A 25,000-nucleotide genomic window follows, 5' to 3' on the forward strand; every position below is an offset into this window, starting at 1 on the left:
CTCCGGTCCTCTCTGATGGTCCTCTGGCGGCCGTATCCAGACTGTCTGGACAAACACTCCTGGAAATCAGACTCAATTAGTGCTCCCACTCCAGGGCGGATATTAAGGAAATCATTCTTCATCAAGAGGGAGGGAGGGAGGGAGAGAGAGAGGGAGGAGGGGGAGTCATGACTCTGACAGCGGCCAATCCCGCCCTCCTGCCCCTGTGCTGCCGCCCCGGTGTGGGGGGGGGGCAGTGCCATCGTGGCGTCTCTCAGACCCCGGCAGCTGGCAGGACACGACTGAACACGAAGCAGGAGTCAGAGCTGACCTCTGCTCCTTCCTCCTCCTCCTCCCCTTGCCGTTCATCCCCTGTTTTCCATCTTTCTCCTGCTTTACCCTTCCTCTCTTTCTCTCTCTCCATCTCCCTCTCTCCTCTGCACCCCCCTCCCCCTCTCTCCCTGTTTCTCTCTCTCTCTCTGAGTCTCTCAGGCATTCTCTATCTCTCATTCTCTCTCATAATATGAATCCATGCTCTTTCAGACTGACACACACACACACACACACACACACACACACACACACTGTTCATATACTAACACACTGACACAGACAGACAGACCCACACACACACACACACACACACACACAGACACGCAGACACGCATACTGACACACAATCAATCTCAAGTGACTCACACTGCCACGGAGACACAAAGACAAACAGACACACACACACACACACACACACATGCTGTACACACACTGGCACACTGACCCAGACAGACACACTGACACTTACACTGACACACAATCAATGTCAAGTGTCTCATACTGCCACAGAGACAGACACACACACACACACTGACACACAGAGGGGAGAGGGGAGCGAGGGGGGTGCGGAGGTTTACCGGGACGTGATCGGGATGACATAATGACACACTGCAGAGATCCACGTTTGATCTGGGAGAGAGAGGGAGAGGGAGAGCGAGAGAGGGGGCAGGGGGAAGACGGAGGGAGAGATGGAGAGAGGGGTTTAGGAATTTCAGCGAGAGAGAGGAGAGTGATAGACAGGGAGGGAGGACAATAAAAACAAAGAGGAGTGGAAATGAGTTACCCAGTATGTGTGTGTGTGTGTGAGTATATATATGCTGTGTGTGTATATGTACAGTGTGTGTAAACTGCGTGTGGGGGTTGTATGTGTGTATATTCTGTGTGTGTGTGTCCGTGTGCTGTGTATCTATACGTGTGTGTGTTTAGGTGGTTGTATCCATAGCCATGGGTTTATAGATTCAGTGTTGAGAGAACATTAAATTGTTCCCCCCAATAATGTATACTCGGCTCCATATTGGAAATCTACGCCGGTGTGTGTGTGTGTGTGTGTGTGTGTGTGTGTACATGCTGCTGAGCCATACCGTGAGAGTGTGTGTGTGTGTGTGTGCTGTGCAGAGTCAAGCCCATGTCAGTGAGAGTGTGTAAGTGTTGTGTTAGTGTGTGCGTGTGTGTGTGTGTGGGCGTGAGTGCGTGTGTGTGTGAGAGAGCAGCGGTGAGCGTCTCAGCAGTGTAATCAGATTGCACCGGGAGATTAACACCCACTAATCCCTAATTATAGCCCCCCTCGCTGCTCCGGGACGCTGGCAGGCAGGGATAATTGGAGGGACAGGGATTAAAGCGGGGAGAGCTGGCACTCGCAGGAAATGAGAGGGATTAGCATTAGCAGGGCCTGCAGAGCCCGGAGACGCGGCCTGGGGACAGTCTCCATCTCTCTCCGTCTCTCTGTCTCTCTCCTTCTCTCTCTGTCTCCGTCTCTGTCATTCTCCACCTCTCTCTGTCTCTCTCCTCTGTCTCTCCCCTCTTTCCTTCTTTCTGTCTCTCTCCTCTCTCTCTCCCTTTCCTTCTCTCTGTCTCTCTTTCCTTCTCTCTCTCCTTCTCCCTCTTTCCTACTCTCTCTGTCTCTTTCCTTCTCTGTCTCTCTGTGTCCCTCTCTGTCTCTCTTCCTCACTCCCTCTGCCTCTCTTTCCTTCTCTCTCTCTGTCTGTGCTGGGCTCTGGGACACCATGCTGTACAGGGCCCTGAGAGTGGGCAGGGGGAAGCAGATATGAATTATCATAATCATAATCATAATAATTATGGGATTCACAGAGAAGGGAATAAAAATGCAATAAAAAGCAGGAAGAGAGGCTCTCTGTGTGACTGTGGAGAGACGCACACTGACAGCCTGGCCCCCGGGCGGCGCAGCGCAGGTTACAGGGACTGAACCTCTTCGGTCTTCAACACATCCCTCACTCTCTCTCTCTGTTCGAACACTCACTCGCTATCAGACACACCCCCACCCACCTCCCTCCCAGAGGACCTTGAACTCCACAGTGAAATCAAACCCTCTCTCTCTCTGTGCGTGTGCCTGTGTGTGTGTGTGTGCATGTATCCCTGCTCGGGTGTGTGTGTGCATGTCTAAGCAGGTGAACGGGAAGGACATGTCCCGCCTGTCCCAGGAGCAGACCCTGGATGCGCTCCGCAGCTCCCGGGACCCGCTGGTTATCCAGGTCTTGAGGAAGAGCCCGCGGACCAAGGGCGGGGGTGCGGGGGTCCCCGGGGGCGGCCCGGGAGCGGGGGGTCCGCCGGGAGGTCCCGGCGTCCTGGACTTCATGGACAGCAGCACCCAGACGGACATCACTTTCCAGCACATCCTGCCCCTGGGCAAGCTGCACCCGTCCTCACCACCCCTGCCACCCCTGCTGGAGCCCTACATCCTGTCTGAGCTGTGAGTCCCTCTGTGTGTCTGAGCACTGTCCATGTGTCTGAGCGGTGTCTGTCCGTGGGTCTGAGCGGTGTCCGTGTGTCTGTCCACAGGCCTCCTATAGAGCACGACTACTATGACCCCAATGACTACCTGGACAGCTCTCACCACGAGGTGGACCGACAGGACGACCTGGAGTACGAGGTCAGTCTGTTTCTCTCTGCCGGTGACACGGCTCTCTCTCTCCTTCGGCTCTCCCTCGCTCTCACTCCCTGTCTTACTGCTACAACTCCTGTCTGTCTCTCTCTCTCTCTCTCTCTCTCTCTCTCTCTCTCTCCCTCTGTCTTCACCGCTGACCTGTCTCTCTCTCTGACCCTCTTGGTCTCTCAGTATCTCGGCCTCTGAGTGTGCTGTGTGCCTGCCCCTCTGGCCCTCTCTCCTCAATGCCTGTGTGTGTCTGTGTGCGTGTGTGTGTGCCTGGTTGTGTGTGTGTGTCTGTGTGTGTGTGTGTGTGTGTGTGCGTGTGTGTGCGTGTGTGTGTGTGTGTGTGTGTGTGTGTGTGTGTGTGTGTGCGATGTGTTCCTCCCTCCAGGAGGTGGAGCTGTACAAGTCCAGCCAGCAGGACAAGCTGGGGCTGACAGTGTGTTACCGCACTGACGACGAGGAGGACCTGGGCATTTACGTGGGCGAGGTCAGTCTGTCTGGATCCCCTTCTGTGTGTGTGTGTGTGTGTGCGTGCGTGTGTGTGTGTGTGTCTCTGTGTGCAGTGAGTCTGTCTGTCTGTCCGTTTGTCGGTCTTGCAAATCTGTCTATTTTACTCTGTTTACCAGCCCGCGTCTGTGTGTGTTTATTATATATCTGATTGTGTGTCTGTCTGTGTATCCAGCTCTGTGTGCGTTTCTGTCAGTCTGTGTGTCTGTCCCTCCTGCCTGTTTGTGTGTGTTTGTGTGTGTGTCTGACCCTCCTGCCGCCTGTGTGTGTGTTTGTGTGTGTGTGTCTTGTCTGTCTGTGTGTCTGACCCTCTTGTTTGTGTCTTCAGGTGAATCCCAACAGTATTGCAGCCAAGGACGGGCGAATCAGAGAGGGCGACCGGATTCTGCAGGTACAGTGACACACTGATGCAATGACACACTCACACACTGACACACTGATGCAATGACACTCACACACTGACACACTGATACAATGACACACTCACACACTGACACACTGCCTCACTAACACACTGAATTACTGACACACTGACACATTGTGTGAATGTGTATGTGTGTGTGTTTACCCTCTCCCTCTGTGTGTCAGATCAATGGCATGGACGTGCAGAACCGAGAGGAGGCGGTGGCCATCCTGACCCGAGAGGACAGCACCAATATCTCCCTGCTGCTGGCCCGGCCAGACATTGAGGTCAGACGCTTTCCTTTGAATTCCTGTGATCCGCGCTGGCAGAGCCTGGTCTGTGCCGACACTCTCTCTCAATCTGTGTCCTGTCATTCAGCACAGTGAATAAATCACCTGACACACGTGTCACAAGAACCTGTTTGTACGCGGCTCTGTCGCTGGGAACGCGTCTCATTTCCCAGGAGCAGCCGGGCGCTGATAAGACAAGTTCATGATAAATAAATACATTAAGAAAGACATACATGAATTAATAAACAGCACCAAAGATGCAAACAGAGTCGGGGTGTCTGTCGGTGGCGGTGGCAGTGTCAGGCGTGGAGCGAGAGAGAGAGAGAGACGGGCGCTGTAATGAGGGAGCTGTCTGTGTGTGTAGTAATTACTGACACTGGGTAGAGAGCGAGAGAGACGCAGACAGGCCGACACACTGATACACATCATTACCCCGCTCCCCCCGCAGGCGTCCCCCCAGCACACACACACACAAACACACACACACACGCTCTAACACACTCCAACTCACAGACACACAGACACACACAAACACAGAGCACAGTTAGCAGCGCTGCCACGGCGCGTCACCCCGTCTCTCGCAAACAGCGCCGTGTTGTTGACATGTGTTTGTGACAGCTGCCGTGTCTGAACCTGCTGCCTGTCACGGCACGTCAGTGTGTCAGTCACTCAGTGTGTCAGGGAGTCAGTCAGTCAGTCACTCAGTGTATCAGTCACTCAGTGTGTCAGTCAGTCTGTCAGGGTGTCAGTCACTCAGTGTGTCAGGGAGTCAGTCAGTCAGTCACTCAGTGTATCAGTCACTCAGTGTGTCAGTGTGTCAGTCAGTCACTCAGTGTGTCAGTCAGTCAGTCAGTCAGTCAGTCAGTGTGTCAGTGTGTCAGTCAGTCACTCAGTGTGTCAGTCAGTCACTCAGTGTGTCAGTCACTCAGTGTGTCAGTCACTCAGTCAGTGTGTCAGTCAGTCTGGCTCTGTGATTGTGTCTCAGAGAGAGATAGAGATAGAGAGAGAGAGAGAGAGAGAGAGAGAGAGAGAGAGAGAGAGGTGGACAGAGTTAGACAGCTTGTGTTGCAGGAGCTGTCTGTGTGCTGCAATTGCTTTGTTCCCTCAAGGTCACAGAGAGACGCACAGAGGAGAGAGACACACACAAACACACACTCACACACTGACAGAAACCACAGAGAGCGAGGAGAGACACACACACACACACACTGGTAGAGATGGAGAGAGAGACGGTCACACGCACTGCCACAGACGCACCCACACTGTTTACGCACAGTACTTAACCTCCTGACTCTGTGCACACTCTGTATGAATGCACTGACACAAATACACAATGTACACAGACACTGACGCTGTAAACAGTTCAGCACGGACCCTGACCCTGACACTGCACACACACTGCATCACAACATGCTATTGACACTGACACTCTACACGCGAACACCGCACCCTCTCCCTGTGACCCTCTCCCCAGCGCTCTCTCCTTCTCTCGCTCCCTCCCAAACAACACGCCCCCCTCTATTTCCCACCTAGAATGAGACGGAGGGAAAAGAGAATTGAAGGCATAGAAAGACTGGGGGGGGCAGTGAGAGTAAAGCAGATTAAGAGCTTATTAAAGCGTCTGGGGAGGCAGGGAAGAAAAAGAAGAAGAATAGAATTGCGAGGCAGATCAAATGGAGCTAAACGGTGCCATTGTGTGCACACCTGGGGGGCCCCCACGTGAGTGCCCGACCCGGGGTGTGGACGGGCTGGAGCTGGAGTCTCTCTCTCTATATATATTTCACTGAGTCCCCTCTCCTGCATTACAATGCATGCGCTGATCCCCCCCCCCTCTATCTCTCTGTGTGTAAACGTGTGACACAGCAGGGGTGTCAACTGGGGGCTTGCGCTCCATTGCGGCTCCGTCTAACTGGCTGCCCTGTGACTCAGTGGCTCTGATTTGCGGATTATCGATCAACTGAATTAATGAATCAGGGTCATGTTTTCAACATGTGTGTGTGTGTGTCAGTGTGTGTGTGTGTCAGTGTGGGTGTAATGGTGTGTGTGTGTGTGAAAGAGATAATGTGTGTGTCAATTTATGTTGTGTGCCTCCTATTACAGTTCACTACACTGCACAGATTGTCTTCCTTGCGTTGTGCTGTCCCCCAGTGTTCATCCAGCATGGTGCAGGAAGAAAGATGCTTTAGCAAATCATACATGTCTTGCACCGCAGCGCCCCTGTGTGGTGACAGCATGGTGACACGGCCGCCTCACACAACAGCCACACAGCTGCTCTCAACTTGTGTGCTTTTGTTTTGTTTGAGTTTTTTCTTTATAAATCATGACTTTTTTGTCTTTTTCTCTCTCCCCTCTTCTCTCAAACAACGACGATGACGACAACTTCCAACCATGTGGAAAATAACAACCGCTACGATGACGACAACGACACAACAATGATGACGACAACCACACGACTGCCCTCTGACCCCCCCACCCGCCCAGAACGACAACCGTCTGGAGCAGGAGGAGCTGGAGGCGGACCTGGCGGGGATGGGGGTGGAGCTCCTGGACAACGCCGCTCACCTGCCCCCCGAGCTGCGGCACTGCCACCGTGCCGGGGTCGGCGCCGGAGAGAGGGGGTCAGTGAGAGACGCTGCTGGGGGGGGCATCGGCAACGGAGTGGGAGGAGGAGGAGGAGGACAGGGAGGGGGCGGCGTCCTGCGCTCGACCACGCTGAGCAACAGCCAGGAGCTGGACAGCGGAGTGGGCCGCACGGACGAGAGCACGCGCAACGAGGAGTCGTCCGAGCATGACCTGCTGGGGGACGAGCAGACCAGCGCCTCCAACACCAACGCCACCAACACGCCCGGCAGCCTGCGCAAGTTCCGCTGCGGCCGCGGAGACACCCCCCCGCTGCCCTGCCGCGACTTCCACCTCAGCTCCGACTCGCTGCTGGGCCTGGACTACTGCGGCGGCCTGGCGCTGGAGCGGAGTGGCGGAGGCTATGCGCCGGACCCCGTGCTGCTCATGATGCCGGGCCTGACGGAGGAGGAGTGCGAGCGCTACCGGGAGCTGCTGGAGATCAAGTGCCACTATGAGCAGAACGGCAACACACTGACCGCGCCGCCACCACCGCCGGCTGAGAGGGGCCGGCTGGACGTGAACCGCAACGAGAGCCTGATCCAGCACGAGATGGCACTGCTGGAGGAGGAGCTGCGCCACCTGGAGTTCAAGTGCCGCAACATCCTGCGGGCGCAGAAGATGCAGCAACTGCGGGAGCGTTGCATGAAGGCCTGGTTGCTGGAGGAGGAGGCGGCGGCCGCGGGGGGCGTGGCCGGGGAGCCGCAGAAGCACGAGCTGTCCGACATCACGGAGCTGCCTGAGCGCTCGGACAAGGACAGCACCAGCGCCTACAACACGGGCGGGGAGAGCTGCCGCAGCACGCCGCTGGTGTCCGAGCAGCCGCCCGCGCCGCTGCCCCCACACCTGCCCCTCAGCCCTGGCGCCAGCCCCCCCCCCATCCCCTCCCCGGGCCCCCTGCCCCGCCCCGGCCAGCACGACAGCCCGGCGCGCCGCGAGAGACACAACCTGAACCGCGCCTACCCCCCCGCGCCCGGCTCCCCCAACGGGAACAGCGGCCGAGCCCGGGGGCTGGAGGAGGGCGGCCGGGGAGGCAGCCCCAGCCCCAGCAAGTTCCGCTCGCTGTCACAGGAGGGCAGCCGGCGCGGCTCGGAGGGCGAGAGGGCCAAGCGCAGCCCCAAGACCGGGGGAGGCGGCACTCTGGAGCGGGGGGGCGGACGCAGTGCCGAGAACAGCCCCTACTTCTCGCGGCGCCACCGCGGAGCCCGCCTGCCCGAGCGCTACCAGAGCTGCATGCAACTGCGCTCCACCTCGGAGGAGCCCGAGGACGGCGGCGGTGGCGGTGGCGGCACCGGCGGCGGGGGTGACAGCAGCGGCCAGCTCAGCCCCATGAGTCTGGCCAGCAACTGCCGGGAGCCCGAGCCCCTGTCCCCACCGCGCTGCCCCATCCCGCCGCCTCCGCCCCTGCTGCTGCCCCTGCCCTTGCCGCAGCCGCGCATGGAGTGGAAGGTGAAGGTGCGCAGCGACGGCTCCCGCTACGTGGCCAAGCGCCCGGTGCGCGACCGGCTGCTCAAGGCCCGCGCCATGAAGATCAAGGAGGAGCGTAGCGGCATGACCACGGACGACGACGCGGTGAGCGAGATGAAGATGGGCCGCTACTGGAGCAAGGAGGAGCGCAAGCAGCAGCTGATGCGTGCCCGGGAGCACCGCCGCCGCCGCGAGTTCATGATGCAGAGCCGTCTGGACTGCCTGCGCGAGCGCGAGCAGCGGGAGCACGGGGGCGGCGCCGGCGCCGGGGCGGACGGGGGCCGGGCAGAGGCCAGCATCCTGGAGCTGAGCCACCGCAAGGCCGTGAAGAAGAGGAGCCGCCGCATCCTGGACAACTGGGTCACCATCCAGGAGATGCTGGCCCACGGCACGCGCTCTGCCGATGGCAAGAGGGTCTACAACCCGCTGCTCTCCGTCACCACCGTGTAGCGGGGCAGGGCGGCAGGGGGGAGATGGAGGGGTGAACGGACGGATCCCTAACCCACCTGAGACATTAATGCTGCACAGGAACAGTGAGAGAGCGAGAGACAGAGAGAGAGATAGAGAGATGAGAGATAGAGACAGAGAGAAAGATAGAGATGAGAGAGACGGGGAGATGAGACTCTCTGGACACCAGGCTGCCGGTCATTGATGTTGGGCGAACAAAAGAGGAAAGGGAAGACAGGAAAAGAGAGAGGGAAGAGAGAGAAAGAGAGAGAGGGGATCGGTGCAGCACAGACGCAATACATCACTAGACACCACCCTGTGCCGAGAGAATGAGAGAGATAGAGGGTGAGGGGGGATTGGTGCACACAGATGCAATGCATCACCGGAAAGAGAGAGAGTGAGAGACACACAGATGTAAGAAGGGTCTTGACAGACTCGGGGGGTCGCTGGGGGGTCACAGTGCACCTGCACAGCCCCTCACACAACACTACCCCCACCCACCGTCTCTCTCCTGACGCACACACTGTCGCTCAGTGTTTTCCTACCAGTCCTCCCCTACCTGCCTTTACAACGAGTCAGTTCTTCAGTGTGTGTCTCCGGGTGGGGCTGTGTGTTGTGTGCGTGGGGGGTCTGGGTGAGTGACGTTCAAAAAGCACACAAAGTGAATAGGGAATGCACAATACTTTCTGTAATTTTTCTACTTGTATTATATATATAAAACTGGACTGGATTCTCGACATCCCGGGAGGAGGAGAGAGGGACGGGGGGAGACGCACAGGGACAGCCCCCGTCTCTCTCTCTCTCTGCCGCAGGGCTGCGCGTCTGGTGCGTCAGCCCCCTCCTCCCCCACGCGCCGCCTCGCCCTCAGCTCTCTCTCTCTCTCTCTTTCCTCTAAGTGTGGAATCCCCCACTGCCCCTTGGACAGCAGCCCCGTGTCGAGCCCCCGTGTGGAGCCACATGGAGAGAGAGACACCAGACCGGACTCTGGACGCCCGCTGTCCGAGCTGAACCAGGGGTGACCCCAGTGCCGCCCTGCTCACCTGCCGGACTGAAGGAGGGGCGGGACTTTTGACAGCTGTCCAAATGTCATGACCTCTCCGCTGCCCATTCCTGCTGAACGTACCGTAGTGCGAACGCAGACGAAATAGCCGTGTTCAGGGGGAGGGGCTTCGTATTGCAAGATAATAAAATAGTTATAATAAGGGGTTTGACAAAAGACACAATGCTGCTGGTGCTGCGGAGCCCCGGGCCGGACCGGGACGTTGGGGGACGTGTGACTCCTACCTGGGAGCAGTTTTACTCTGGTTTTGTATTTTAAGGAGAACAGAAAAACAGCCGGAAAAATAGAAATCGGTCGAAAGTGGAAGTTACTGAGCCGTGCAGCTGTTTGACTGCGTATGTGTGTGTGCGTGTGCGTGTGTGCGTGCGTGTATGCGTGTGTGTGCGTGTGTGTTACGGGGCTCACTCTGTGACACGACCCCTCTGAAGGCAGTGTATGAATCTCCCACGTCGGGACACCGTCTGTTTGGCACAGGTTTGTCGCTGTGCTGGGCGGAGGTGTGCGGTGTGTGACAGTATGACTGCGCATGTGTGTGTGTCGGTATCCGTGCCGTGTCCGTGTGTGTGTGTGTCCGTGTCCTTGAGTGTCAGCCGATGCCATGGTGCTCTGAGGGACAACTGTGTAACGCACAGCTCCCTCTGCCAGCCAAAGCCTGCACCCCGAGGTGAAAGGTTAAAAGCTAAGGTTAATAACCGAAGTCTCCCCCACTCTCCTGTCCCCGCTGTCCTTCCACACGGGGACAATTACACAACTACAGCCATGTGCTCCTTCAGAGGCCCTCCCTACCCTCTTCCGCTCCGTTCTCACGTGGTGCTGTAATCCGCTGTAATCAGGTGTAATCAGGTGTAATCAAGAACAGTCAGCTGTATTTCAGCCTCCTGCTGCCCCTGACATGGACTGTGGAGGCTTTATAATGACACACAAGAGGGGGAGAGAGACGGGGCAGGGGGCAGGTTCTGACACACACACATGCGCTGCGGTCGTTCCCGGGCCTTGGGTCGGGGCGTACAGCTGTAACTGGGCTTGTCTGCCAGGGCAATTGTCCTCCACCACACTGTTGTACATTTTCTACTGGATGGCTGTGGCGGCGCCGATGTCAGCCGTGAGATTCTCCAGAAAGGTCCAGTCGAGTTGGACCGGGTCATGGTAGGGAACGAAGGGTCCGCTTCCTTACTTTTAATGAATATTAGTTTAAGTATCGAGTGCTTGGGGTGATTGGCGGGGCGAGTGACGGACGCTCCCCCGGATGACGGCTGCGGCTCGTTCTGTACATTCTCTGCATGGTGTTCAAAAGAAATGTAAAGAAATTCAACATGAAAACAGAAAAAAGTGTTTAAACAATACTGATTTTGAAGCTCCGGGGCGGTAGCGGCCGAGGAGCGCGTAGTCCCTGTGTTGGTGATCTTTCTAGGTGTTTCCGTGTCCTGTTTCTTTGTTTTAGATTTGCATAAAGTTGAAAAACACAAAAAAGAAAGAAAAAGAAAAAAAAAAGCTTTGGCGTGCATCTGTGTGTTCACTGTACTGTTCTCTGTCCTGGTCCCGGGATTTGTTTTAAATCAATAAACGACCTGTTTTCTAAAGACCCGCCGGTGGCGCGGCGCTGTTGTCATTTTCACGGTGAGAGGAGGGGCTGGCTCTCAGACCAGGTGAGCACCGGCGCTGTTCTGGGTGGAGGGGTGCTGAGCGAGGCTGTGATGCCAGCTGAGAGGACCCAGTGGCCCGCTCCGTCCCGCGCTGGTCACGGCGCATACAGGTTACTGTACGGATGCTTGGCGTCAATGGGTTTTATTTCCCCTCCATTTGACGTGTGATGTGAACCTTTATTCATGTCCCACAGTCCAGTCCAGACCCGCCAGACCCTGGGAAATGAACCTCCCACTGTCAGTTCAGAAACAGTCGAGAGCACAACTCTTGTGTTGTTGTGTATATGTCATATAGCTTAAGTAAAGAAAAGACAAAATATCCCATTTGAACACACAACAGACCCATGTGCTGAACCCTGGTGTGGTGACGTCATCGTCCGCAGCGTTGGACCAATCAGCGGCGTCGCAGCCCCGTCAGATCTCGCTGTTTGTTGGAGGAGAGGTGAGGGTTTTACACACTGTTTACATCCATCGTCATTTATCTACCGATCAATATGTTTTCCGATTAACTTACTGCACATGGTTTTCATGGTTAGGTATCAGAGTGTGTTTTTCTGGGGCTTAATTTAATAGCCAATCAAATGGTTCATTGGTTACATAGAATGCCGTTCATTTGTATTACTTTGTACTCCAAGCTGATTTTATTGTCAATATTTGTTATTATTATTATTATTATTATTATTATTATTATTATTATTATTATTATTATTATTATTATTTCTTAGCAGATGCCCTTATCCAGGGCGACTTACAACAAAAGTGCAAAACAAACTGCAAGAATACAGTGAAATTCAAAGCATAAAACATTTTACAATTTACAATGTACACAAGTGTATACTTTTTGTGTCATAATACAAATATTTTTGGTACTATCATGTTTCAATTATACACAGATATTTATTTGTTATGTTTGCTTTTTTAATATATATTAATTTACACTACAGTCTGGCTCTTTGGCTTGATTGACATTCCCTGTAACCAATGAAATAACAGTAAAGATGGTTCAGCCATTTGATTGGCTATTAAATGAAGTCCCAGAAAAACACACTCTGATACCTGACATTCAGAGTGATGCATGAGACCCGACAATCAATAGGCATGGGTGATATCAAACATGAGTGATAACTGAGGGCTGGACGCTGAGGAGCGAGGCTGTCCTGATGTGGACCCCGTCCTGCAGGGCCTCTACAGCCAGCGGGTCGGTGCCAACGAGCTGGAGCAGCACTGAAGAGATGACCCCGGGGTCAGTGCACAGCTCCGGACTGAACTGGTGCGCACGTTTAACACCCATTGCAGCGAGCTCGGCCTCTGAAGTTCGTCTCCAGCTGCGGGCTAAACAAGGCCTCCATTGCAACAAACCCCAAACCCCTGCTGCCGCCCCAGAGGAGACTCAGTCCGGCTCCAGCTGCGGACTATGGACAGTACCGCACTAAGGGCAACAAAATGGAAACATCACAATGTATCGACTACTTATGCAACTAAACTATTCCCAACCACAAATCTTTTTTTGTTGTTGTTTACATATAAAATACATTTACGTCTTATATTTTGACACTGACAATATATTTGTAATGTATGAATAGTGGCAAATACTGTGGTGCACATGGATAAAACTGACACCACAGCTAAACATTACAATAATAAGAACCAGCGTACAAATTGTTGGTTGAAAGGTTTTATTAAACACTATGAAATAACAGAAAATATTGAAAGCTCTACACTCTTAGACCTACTGTGTTACACTGGGCAGATTGCGTGTTTGTTCAAGGACAACTTTAATAAATACATATCCATTAATATATCACTACTCTACACCCTGCAACATTACACAGTCTTTAAGTTTAATGACGTAAACGAGGGCATTGACCACAAGGTGGCGCAGTTCCGCTGAAATCGGTGAATATGAGTCCACACCGGGTACAGAGGGGGACTGGAGGGGCTGAATGAGAGAGACCCCATATCATACTGGCCCTCGCACACAGTATAGAATTATATATATATCGGTATATATTATAGGTAATTGCAACTTTATTTATAGCAGTAAGTCAGTGCTGACCCGACCCCGGAGACCTGACGCCAGTCCAGAGGTCAGGCTCACACAGCCGTCCGGTTAGATGTCGTTCATTAAGGACCTTCCACAGTTCAGTACTGGACTCAAGAACCGGCCTCTCCAGCCAGGACTGGAGCCACAGCAACTGTACAATTCACTCACTAGTCAGAGCTCATCTGGATACTGTGGACAGTTCTGGGCTCCACACTTCAAGAAAGATATCGCTGCTCTAGAGGCAGTTCAGAGGAGAGCAACCAGACTTATTCCAGGTCTGAAGGGAAAGTCCTACTGAGAGACTGAGGACCTGAACCTTCTCACCCTGGAACAGAGGAGACTACGTGGGGACTTGATCCAAGTCTTCAAAATCATGAAAGGCATCGAGCACTTAGTTATTAATGGACACCAAACGAGCACGATGGGTGAATGGCCTCCTCTCGACTGGACACTGTCTTGTGTTCTTATGTACAATAATGATCAGAAACAAATATACATTTTCCCGGCAATATCCATGTTCGGCCACCAGAGGGCGCGCTAACTCCACAGCGCTGTAAACACGCACACAGCGTCAGTTGTCAGTGATGAAGTCAGACCGCTATTCTTTTCAGACCCGTTTCCATTAAACACATCTGTCCTTCTGTCCCAACTGCTGCTGTGTGTGTGTGTGTGTGTGTGTGTGTGTGTGTGTGTGTGTGTGTGTGTGTGTGTGTGTGTCAGTGTGTGTGTGTGTGTCGGTGAGTGTGTGTGTGTGTGTGTCAGTGTGTGTGTGTGTGTGTGTGTGTGTGTGTGTGTCAGTGAGGGTGTGGGTCAGCTGAACTCACACCCATGCCTTCTCTCTCTCTCTGTCCTGTGGATCTTCTTTCTGTCAGTCCCCCTCTCTTCTTCACCTCACCCCCCTCTCTCACCACCTGCTCTCTCTCTCCATTGGCTGTGGAGTCCAGTCCCCTCACACAGAGACCGAGAGAGAGGCGCTGTATTGGCCCTGTGTTGGCCCCGATGTGGCAGCAAGGTGAGACGGGAGCCGAGGAATGCTGGGATGCATTCTCCCTCCCTCCCTCCCTCTCTCCATACCACAAAGTACAGAGCAGCTCTTCTTGAAAATAGCAGGCTGGGGAGCTGGCAGAGAGGCCGGGGCCTGTTGACACGCCACTCAATCCAGCCCTGGCTCTCAGCGCACAGACACACGCCACAGGCATGCACTGATGGAGAGAGGGAGGGAGGGAGGGAGGGAGGGAGGGAGAGGGAGACTGAGGCAGAGGCAGAGAGACTGAAGAATGTAATGGGTTTTTTTTAGAAGTGTATATTTATATATTACAAGTAAAATATCTCATTTGCGACATTCCAGCACCTCTATACCTGTGTGGCCAACCAAAAAAACATCACAGAGTTTCTGAACATCCTCGGTAGAGGGTGTGTGTTGTGCAGCGTCCCGAAGTGCACTGGTGAGCTGAACCATAGGGGCCGGGTCGCCACAGTCCGGTCCACAGAGGTGGTCCAAAACCCTGCAGTGCTCTTCTCACAGTGAGCGAAACCAAGCTTAGAGGGGACAGATGAGGCCTGTAGCGTTATGTTGGGTGTATTTGGATAAGAGCATTTAGGCTCTGAGCTGAAGCACTGATCTAAAGAAAACCTCTCCCCCCCAAAGTTATCAGATTCCCTTAGCTCATCAGCTTGGAACTGGTTTGCATCAAAGTGACAGTTTTGGGGAGGATGGCACCGAGAAGAGGCCAAATAGTTTGGAATTCTGCTATGAGATGTCTGGAGAAAGGGGCCTGTAGGTGATAAAAACTCTTTGAAGTGGACGAGAGCCGAAATCCCGACATAGAGCTCCGAACCCGGGCCAACCGGCATTTCCAAAAGATGGCATGGATTGACATCAGTCATAAATCAAGCCCCCCTCCAATAGGACACTGGGGGCTGAAACCGAAATCCAATCTCAAGAACTCAGGAACCAATCACCTATTGATCTGACAGACTATAAGGAACAGCGGACAGTCAGTCTCTCTCTCTCTCTCTCTCACCTGAACCAGTAACTCGCTGCCACAGCTCAACCTGTAGCTCTGTTGCCAGAACCGGAACCAGAAACCACCCAAGTCTTTGCCGGCAACAGAAGAGTTAAACTGGGAGAAGGAGATTGAGCCGTACGAAGAATTCTTTTAAAGGACTTTATTAAGTAAAGAACTTTACAGACTGCGCTGCCCGCCTGTGCCCACCTGATCAGTGGAGTTTTACAGCTGGACAATTGACTAAGTCGACTGAACACGAAAGTGTCAGTCATTTAAATAGCTATTTGAGTCTTAAGAAACTTGACCCTTGGAACGAACAGGGCCCTGCTTTCCTCAAAGACTTTGTCTTCAAATAACTACGGTGAGAGACCCTGCTTGCCAAGAAGATTTTGTGCACAACCTTGGAGCCTTCAAACCAGTGGAAAATCTGTTTGGAAACGACTCTACATTCGCGAAACCCCAACTTCCAGGTGCATCGACTGAGTGGAAGTTCTTAGACAAAGCCGAACCGGACTGCCTTTGTTCCAAACCACACGGACCTCGTGCCGTGTGCTGTTATCTGAGCCCGAAGCCAGAGAGGCCTCTCTGCGACGAAGTTCAGATAAGTTTAACAGTTTGGAGTTTGTGATTCATGACATTTGAGAAATCAATTAGAAATGTTAATCTGTGATTCATAACTCTAGAATGTGTAATATCATTTAGTTTTCTTAAATATAAATGTGTGTTGCATTAAACTGTTTTGTTGATAATTTTAGAAATAAAATCTGTCAACGCCGAGAAATATCTTCTCATTCCTGTTTAACTGTTTAGTCTGAAATTGACACAAGTTAATAGACACCAGATTATAGGTGGCCCTGCCTATCCTTAATCATTGAATAATAATCAGTTAAGGGAAATTGTGGTAACAAGTAATGATAGGATCTTTCTCGGCACCTAAACGTGAATGAGACTGATATATATATAACGAGAAGTTACCTGACATAAATACTAACCTGCGTATTTATTTAATGTCTGACTAATAATACTAACGAGAGATTCACCTTCGTCTTACTAACCGGTATTGTAGTCAATGTGTTTATAACCTTTTTTGTTTAATGATTTGTGTTATCATATGCGATCCCATGGTCTTTGATTTGGTCACGGAAGTGATTTGTCTTTGATTTGTTGATCTAGAGTTGAATTTTAATTAGTTTTTCCCTTTTGTATAATTAGTGTAGTGCTACATTTAGTCTTTGTTTTTGAATAAATTTGACAATTTATATCTTTGGAATTGGTGTCTGCGTCCAATTATTACAGAAATTGAGTTCTACAAGATTCCAGGATTCGTGATAAGGTGATACTATAAATTCACTTCTTTAATTGAAATTGATAAGTGTACCTTACACTACAGGCCACAGACCCCCAAGAAAAAGACACACAGGTCTCTCTCCCTCTCCCTCCCTCTCTCTCTCTCTCTCTCTCTCTCTCTCTCACTCTCTCTCTCTCTCTCTCTGTGGTTTTCGGGGAGATGGGGGCGGGGTTGGGATTGTGAAGCTCAGAGGCTGTGGTCTGGTCCCTCCGAAACTCACTCCTGCAACAGCTGCACGGTCTTAGCTGTGCCAGATGTGCGGCTTATCCCACATTTTCGCGGCCCGCAGCGCAGCCCGGGCGTCTGCTGCTCCCTGTCCTTTTCCCCACCGTCAGCTAAAGCTGGCAGCTACTGCAGCGTGAGAGAGAGGGGGACGCAGGGCGGGGGCGACAGTGCTGTGCGTGTTGGAGGCCTTTCCACGGTAGCTCGTGCAGATTACTGGGGATTTTTTACTTTCCTCCGCCCAGATTCTGTGAACCCCCTGTGCTGTGCGGTACTGTGTTGTGTTGCTGTGCTGTGACTGCGCTGCACTGTGTTGTGTCAGGGCTGTGCTGTACGGTGTGTTGCCGTGTCTATTGTATCTGCAGGCGTGGAGAGGGCTGTCGTCTCTGACCACCGCACAACACTTCAGCCCCCAGGGATGCACATTTTCCCTGAGAGCCGCTCACACCGACGCGGGACATGTTTGTGTTTCGGAAACACTTCGACAGCCAAAACGCAACGAGAGAGCGGCCCGGCAAACCCCCCGCAGCCGAGAGCCGAGGACTGATCGCCCGGTCCGGACCGGGAGAGACCCAGCACCACCACAGCCCTTCTTTCTCAAAGTGAGGGCTCTGCTTTTCTGTTCCCCTTCGTTATGAAGTGCTTGTAATGAAAGGAGCTCAAGCAGTCTGATCGGCCTGCGTCTGATCAATTGGGAACCACGCGAGTACGGTGGGTGGAGTGGACCAATTCGGAACCAAGCCAGTTTGGCGGGGTGGCCTGGTCGCCTGGTCACGCCCCGTCTTCTCTGATTGTGAGACTGTGGGTGTTGCATTTGTCGAGACACCGGGTCCTGGCCGTGTTGTCCCACCCCCCACCACTCTCTGTGTAAACGCCCCCCACACTGAGTGCGTCTTGTCCCCCCCGGTCCGGCTGTGCGCATCTGCTCACTGCCCCCCCGCAGTGTCGCCAACCCTCACCAACCCTCGACTCAGCTGCGGTGCCCAGAGTCTAAACACCATCTTTGTGGCAACCAGGACCTCCCTGCGCCCGAGAGAACAGCACTCACCTGTGGTTGCTGTGCCGAACCTGTCCCCCCCCCCGGCTCCTCGTTGGCCAGAATTTCGCACCAAGCCGGCCCTCATTGGCTCCTGCTTCAAACCCCCGCCCTTCACCTCCCGTCCCGCCTCATTCCTCCCCCTCTCTCCTCTGCACGGGACGGGAGGCGCTCGGGGACGGGGGCGCTGTGGTGGTGGTGTTTGGGACGGTTGTGGTGGTGAAGCCCCTTCAAGTGGCTTCAATTACAGGGCTCTGAGCCCAGCGAGAGGTCTGGCTTCAAACAGGGGAATTGTTCTTGTGGATCACCAGGGAGAGGGAGAGGGGGAGGGAAAGGGAGAGAGAGAGAGAGAGAGAGAGAGGAGAGGAAGAGACAGTCCCAATGTCCCCTCTCCTGTTGCTGGGGACTGTCTATTTGGGGACGTCTCTCTCGGGTGCTCTACCATGGCCTGCTCTAAGATCAACTTCCCTGTCCTGAGCTGTCAGACCCCCGAGTTGTGCCGTGTCTCTCTGCATTGTGAGACTACGCCCTGATATCAACAGCACAACTCTCTGTCTCACACACACACACACACACACACACAACGCACTCACTCACTCACTCACTCACTCACTCACTCCCTCATCCGCACACCGCGTCTTTACAGTGGCAGCCGGATCAGAAACGCCAGCTGGGGAATTGCGAGTGTCATTTTCCCAAACAGGCAATTACCCGGGCGCGATCAGAATAAGTGGATTGCCTTGCCTCTCCGGAGTGGATTGCATCAAACTTTATTACGGGCGGATGACAGAGGGCTGCGCTAACGAGTCCTGACTGCGCGGACGAGGCCCGGCCTCCCGATGAATAATATTTTCATTGCACTTAATTTGGTTTAGATTCTGTCTGCCAGCCTGGCGGACGGTCATATATATTTATATACATATATTTAAATCTGACACTGTGCTGAATCTCTGCCAGCCGCTGTTGTGTGCTAAACACTGCGCTGCTCTGCACTACACTGCTACACAATCCTGCGCTGCATAGCACCACACTACAGTGGACGGTGTAGGTCAGATACAGGTTACACATAAAATGGTCTAATCCGGAGCCTTATTGTGGAATCCCACAATGCATTGCACTAAAGAAAGCAGAGACATTTCACTCGAACTCATTGCGTTACTTAGGTCACCTGACCCATCGTAATCCCTCACAGCCGCCTGAACCTCGAGCCCGGTAGACACCAAAATCTCCAGCCAGGCCCAAACACGTCCACACCCGACTCCGTTCACTCAGTGGAAACGCAACCTCAAACCAAATGAAAGTCTGAGTTCACTGGCGGCTCGGACCCGAACCCCAGCCTGGACCAAAACGCCACCCTACTCTGATCGCTGTAATTTACCTAAATTTCTCAAATGAACTGGAACTGAAAGACGGGTCCTGCCTTCATCTGTCTGCCTGATTTAAGCCGGACTGGGGCCAGGCCCTCGAGTCGCAGATTTCCCCAGCTCGCCCGCAGTGTGAGATTAAAGACCGAGACCGAGGTGGTTTGCAGACGAAGCCCAGCTCAGACCGGCCCGCGGCTCTGCCTCCCACCCGGAGCAGCACAGACAGCAACAGCCCCCGCAGCGCTCCAGTGCTGTCGAAACCACGTAGGGCACACGCATTCCTGCGCCGTGTGTGTGTGTCTGTGCGTGTGTGTTTGCTGTGCGCACGTATACCCACACACGCAGTTCAATGCTACAATCAAGACGGCCGCAGGATCCCGAGCCCCGGCTGTGAAATCCGAACCCTGCTATTCTGCGTTCTCACTCAAGCCGGGCGGTCACAGGGCCGCGACACAGCTGCGAACCCCCACTCGGTGGCCCCGGGCTCCTGTATCGGGGCCAAACCCAGCGCAGGGAGGGGAAGGACACGTACGTTTACAAGTCACAGTACAGCACAGAAGTTTCTCGGTCCACACTAAACTTCATAAGTGTTTCGACATCTCTCTTCTGTTCCTGTCTGACATCAGCCCCTGGAGGGAAGGGAGGGGAGGAGAGAGAGAGAGAGAGAGAGAGAGGAAACATACCAGAAATGCCAAAGAAATTAAGGGATAGAGACTGAAGTGCTTTTTATTACTCCGTTATTTCAGATTCAATTAGAGAGCACAGAAAGGAGACGAGCCGTCCCATGTCATGCTCAGGTTTGGGTAATCTGATGGCCTCGAGCCAGAGGCACAGGCGTCACTTGCTCTTGTTGTTTGGAGATGTTCAGAGGGTGCCTGTAGGACATCTCCACAGCTTTCACAATGTCAACCTCCTGTTGCCTGGAATTAGAATGCCGTAAAGTGTTTTTTTAATTAATCTACAGCTTCCAAGCAAAACAGTATTGTGGAGAAAATTACTTATGAATGAAAACTGAAAGAGCGTGCTTGGATAAGTGGCTTAAATTAATCCTAAATGAGCACAGGAGTCACCAGTCGCCTCCACCTGGGTGAAATTGTAGTGAAGCACATGATTTCAGGATCAGTTCAGCAGCATTGCGTTAGGGGGATGTTTCTCATGAGCACAGAGGTAGACGGGACAGAGGGGGAAATGAATGGAGCAAAGTACAGAAAAGTCCTTGAGGAAAACCTGCTGCAAGAAAGATGAAACTGTGACGGACATTAATCTTTCAGCAGGACGATGACCCAAAGCACACAGCCAGAACTACACTGGAGTGGCTAAGGAACGAACAGGTAAATGTCCTCGAGCGGCCCAGTCGGAGGACTTGAAGATTGTTGTCCAGCAACGCTCCCCAAGGATCTGGACAGAGCTGGAACAGTTTTGTAAAGAAGAATGGTCAAATATTGACAAATCTAGGTGTGCAAAGTTGGTAGAGACCCATCCCAATAGTCTCACAGCTGTTATGGCTGCCAAAGGTGGTGTAGACTCTCTATAGGTGTGTATATATCCTTCATTTTAAACTCTCTCCCTCTGCTCTGTCCGGTCTGAGCTGTAACCTGACTGTCCACCGTCCCCCCACTGCTTCTGTCAAATATGCTGAAGTGGAACAGAGCCATTGTGTTTTGTTGCCGCCCTCCAATTTGTTATAAAAATGGGCATGGCCTTAGTCAAAACACAGGGGATTCGCTGAACCAGCAGGGGTCACACGTCCCACAGAGAAGTCTTCACGCCTATGATGATGATGTCAAATAGGAAGGAAATTAAAAAAAACAATAGATAAAAATGAATTCCCTTCCTTTCCTTGGCAAAAGGTGAAAGCTGTTTGTGTCCAAATGAGCACAGAGGCAGAATAACCGGGTTGCTGCGTTCCTCCTCTCTTCCTGACATGCCGAGTTCCTCCCAGAGGTGCTCGAAGTAACTCACACAACAGAGCGGGCTGCTAGCAAGATCCCGAGGACGACAACACTGTAGGGTTTGTGTATGCTCCCTAAAACACAGCCACACATTTGCCATCTGGTTATTATATTTATAAAAGCAGTTTATTTGAGATATTCTTCATACGTACATAAATAAATACATGTACATGCACACACACATCAATACATACACACGCATATATAGAGACAGAGTAAAGTAAATATATATAAGTACAGAGCAATGCATACAAAGCTCTACTTACTCTCTGACCGACTAACCAATCTAAATTATACACTCAAATTTGGGCTGACTTCATGGCATTAGGATTTTCTTTTTCCTTTTTTATTCTTCCTCTCTAAGGGAGGACGCGGCTCAAAGCTATCGGTTTACACAAAAAGGTTTAAAGCGGTGCAGCAAATTGCAGGCTTGGTAAAATACGCCTCGCATATTTGGGGGTTACTCGGGTAATTGGAAACGTATACGCGTGTCATATGAATCGCATTAGCAGACTCGCTCCCTAACTAAAGAACAAGAAAACGGCATCCTGCAATCATGAGTGGAGGGTTAATCGCGCAGAGGGAGGGGGCAGCCTGCGCGGAACAGCCTCTCCTCTCCTCCTTCACCCTCTCTCTGCTGTGATGTATTGCGCCGTGCGGTTGTCGTTTCCACGCAAGATGGATGGCGGTGTTTCAGTCGCCCTTCATCCCGGGGCAAATCAAAACCTCAGAGGGTCTAAGTGCTTTTCCGTGTTCAGCGGCGCACTGATATGAAGACAGGTGTGACTGTGGACGGGGCCCCGGACACCAGGGGCCACAGGGCCACAGACAACACAGCTCTCAATAAGAGCCTCACCGATTTATCACGGACCAAGAAAAACACGCAAAAACAACGCAACTGCGGTCAAGACTTTTATTAGTCAACAATCAAATCAATGTCCGTGGAATTGGAAAAATATAAATATTGTCACGTTGTGTTGTTGGTCTATTGATAGTATTATATGTTTAATGTCGTTTAAAAAGACAAACGTGTCCCCTGTTTGAACATTATTTGTCAATAGGTTTAAAAGTCCAAATCGTAGTGTAGTAATAATAATAAATTATAACGCAGTACCCAAAGTATCCGCTAGATGGTACATCTGATCGGCAATTCAAAGTTCCTCTCACTGACTGGGTGCATTAGGCGTGAATTCAGAGCTAGACACCCGGCTTTCATCAGGCTGCATGCTAATAACATATTATATTACATGTGGACAAGCGCGGAGTTCGTGAAAGAAGGTGAATTCCGTGCATAACTCATCAACACGATATGTAGATATTTCATGAACACTGATAGGGCGGGTGCGAGAAAACGGGTCGTAATGGATCCAACAGGAGCAGAGAGCGACACAGAACTTCACCGAACCGGTGATGAACGCCCCCAACTGCCCAGCACAACTGGCCTATTGGAAATGGGACGGGGGTGTGTGTGGGGGGGGTGATGCTGTTGAGTGGACCGAGAAGCCAAACTGTCTCTCCTACGGGGATAAACGAAGAGGACGGTATATTTTTTTGGATCGCATTAGCGGTTCGGCACGGCCACGGCTGTCTTTCTCTTTCGTCTTTAATTAATCGCGACTTAATTGAATTGCAGCAGTCCGCAGCCCAGAGGCACTTCAGACCGGGCTCGGCTGTGCCTGCGCTCCCTGATTGATCGGCCCGATCGATCGATCCAAATTGATTGATTAAGTATTTCCTGTCCGGAGGCAGGGGGCCCGCTAATAGATTCGGTCGTCTGAGAACAGAGGGGGGTGAGGGGAGAAAAGTGAGGAGAAAACAGAGTAAATAAGGCTCACTTTGTGTGATGGAGACATATAGGCACTCAAATGAGCAGCTGTCTATAAGAGTGGGCTTCGGGCCGGCGCAGTCGGGTCTTCTACTTATTCTCCTTCATATGGCTACTTCTGGTGCTATTATCGTTATTATTAGTAGTAGTTGTAGTAGCAGTAGTAGTAGTAGTAGTAGTAGTATATTCTGTACAGTCTTATTCAATTGGGCATCGGCACAAAAAGGAGAATACACTGTCTGCTATTGTTTTAAATTTTAAATTTTGCAGAGCTCACTACGGCTACTGCTATTAATACTACTGCCACTAATAATCATCATTATAATAATTAAATAAAGGAATCAACAGAGCTGAACACCCCAGCCCATGCCAGTCCCGCCCGGCTCGGGAGTTATGCGGGTAATGTGAGCCCCTCGGAGCAACACAGGAGGCTTTGTTGGGCTGTGTGCGGCGGGCGGGCTGGTCTCTACACCCCCGTAGTGCCCGCATGTGTGCACGGCAGGCTGGGGGCTGCAGAATGCCAGCTATGCCGCTGGAAAGTATTACCCCCCGCTCGCCATTTCCACACACACACACAAACCCGGATCTGCTGCCTGAACGCCAGGAAACATTTCAGAGGCTCAGGAATCCGCTGAAAAAAAACACACACACACACAACACACTCACACACAGACACACACACTCACACACACACAGACACTCACACACACACTCACACAGACACACACAGACACACACACACACACAACACACTCACACACAGACACACACACTCACACACACACAGACACTCACACACACACTCACACAGACACACACAGACACACACACACACACAACACACTCACACACACTCACACACACAACACACACAGACACTCACACACACACTCACACTCACACAGACACACACACACACTCACACACACACACACAGACACTCACACACAGACACACACACACACAGACACTCACACACACACTCACACTCACACAGACACACACAGACACACACACACAGAGCGGGCCCCTTCTCTTCGAAGCACTCCTCACAGTGACGTCGCTTCACTCAGGTGTGACGTCAGAGGAATCTTACCTGCCCACAGACAGACAAAGACAGCATGGAAACAAAGGAGCCATCAATCGACCGGCCAAGCGATCGATTACATCATACGATCATTTACCACCGGCTGCTTATTATAGCCCCGGAGTGGTGCAGCTCTTTATCAGTATTAGTATTCTTGTTTGTTAGAAGTAGTAGTGATAATATTAGTGTTTGTCGGGGTTGGTGGTGGTGGTGGTTAGTAGTAGTAGTAGTAGTATAGTATATTCTGTTAGCTGGAAAGCAACAGGGCCAGCGGGACACACGGCTGGGCGTACTTGGCAGCTACTTACTCCAATACATGACTGTAAAATAATGGCATTTCGTTTACAAGGTTTGTTTCTTTTTGAGAGGGTGGGGTGCTGGTGGGGGGTGATCTAATCATCTAACTCTTTAAATTGTAACAGCTCAAGAAAGCTGGCATTGTATGTAGCCGGTGGTGTTATAACTCGAGGAGTCTCTGCTTATTCTTGTATTCTTCATAATAATATCATTATATAAGAGCAGAGGCGCCACAGCACCGACACCTCTGTACTAATTAGATGCCCCCCTGGCAGTGACGGAGACGGACCTGGCACAGCGTCTGCTGGACTTCACACCTGAGGGACACAACCCCCCCGGGCAGTGAACCTGTATGAGGGGTCACCGTCCTCTCTCGCTGTCTGACGTAAATCGCTACCGTAGAGTTTGATTGGCTGAACAGTATGTCCACTATATTTATCAGTATTATTACTATCAGTAG

General features: G+C 52.2%; 1 protein-coding gene across 1 annotated transcript in view; it reads left to right on the plus strand.

The window, feature by feature from the left end:
• LOC136753717 (PDZ domain-containing protein 4-like) overlaps nt 1-11,295 on the plus strand; it is a 36,101-nt gene extending 24,806 nt beyond the window's left edge. Inside the window, exons 2-7 of the mRNA XM_066710048.1 lie at nt 2,436-2,740; nt 2,830-2,920; nt 3,309-3,407; nt 3,756-3,818; nt 4,016-4,117; nt 6,602-11,295. Of these exons, the coding sequence (XP_066566145.1) occupies nt 2,436-2,740; nt 2,830-2,920; nt 3,309-3,407; nt 3,756-3,818; nt 4,016-4,117; nt 6,602-8,656 (2,715 nt within the window). The 3' untranslated portion in view covers nt 8,657-11,295. The remainder of the gene's footprint in view (nt 1-2,435; nt 2,741-2,829; nt 2,921-3,308; nt 3,408-3,755; nt 3,819-4,015; nt 4,118-6,601) is intronic.
• The last annotated feature ends 13,705 nt before the right edge of the window (nt 11,296-25,000 follow it).

This window comes from Amia ocellicauda, chromosome 7 (assembly GCF_036373705.1).
Source record: "Amia ocellicauda isolate fAmiCal2 chromosome 7, fAmiCal2.hap1, whole genome shotgun sequence".
Classification (NCBI taxonomy): domain Eukaryota; kingdom Metazoa; phylum Chordata; class Actinopteri; order Amiiformes; family Amiidae; genus Amia; species Amia ocellicauda.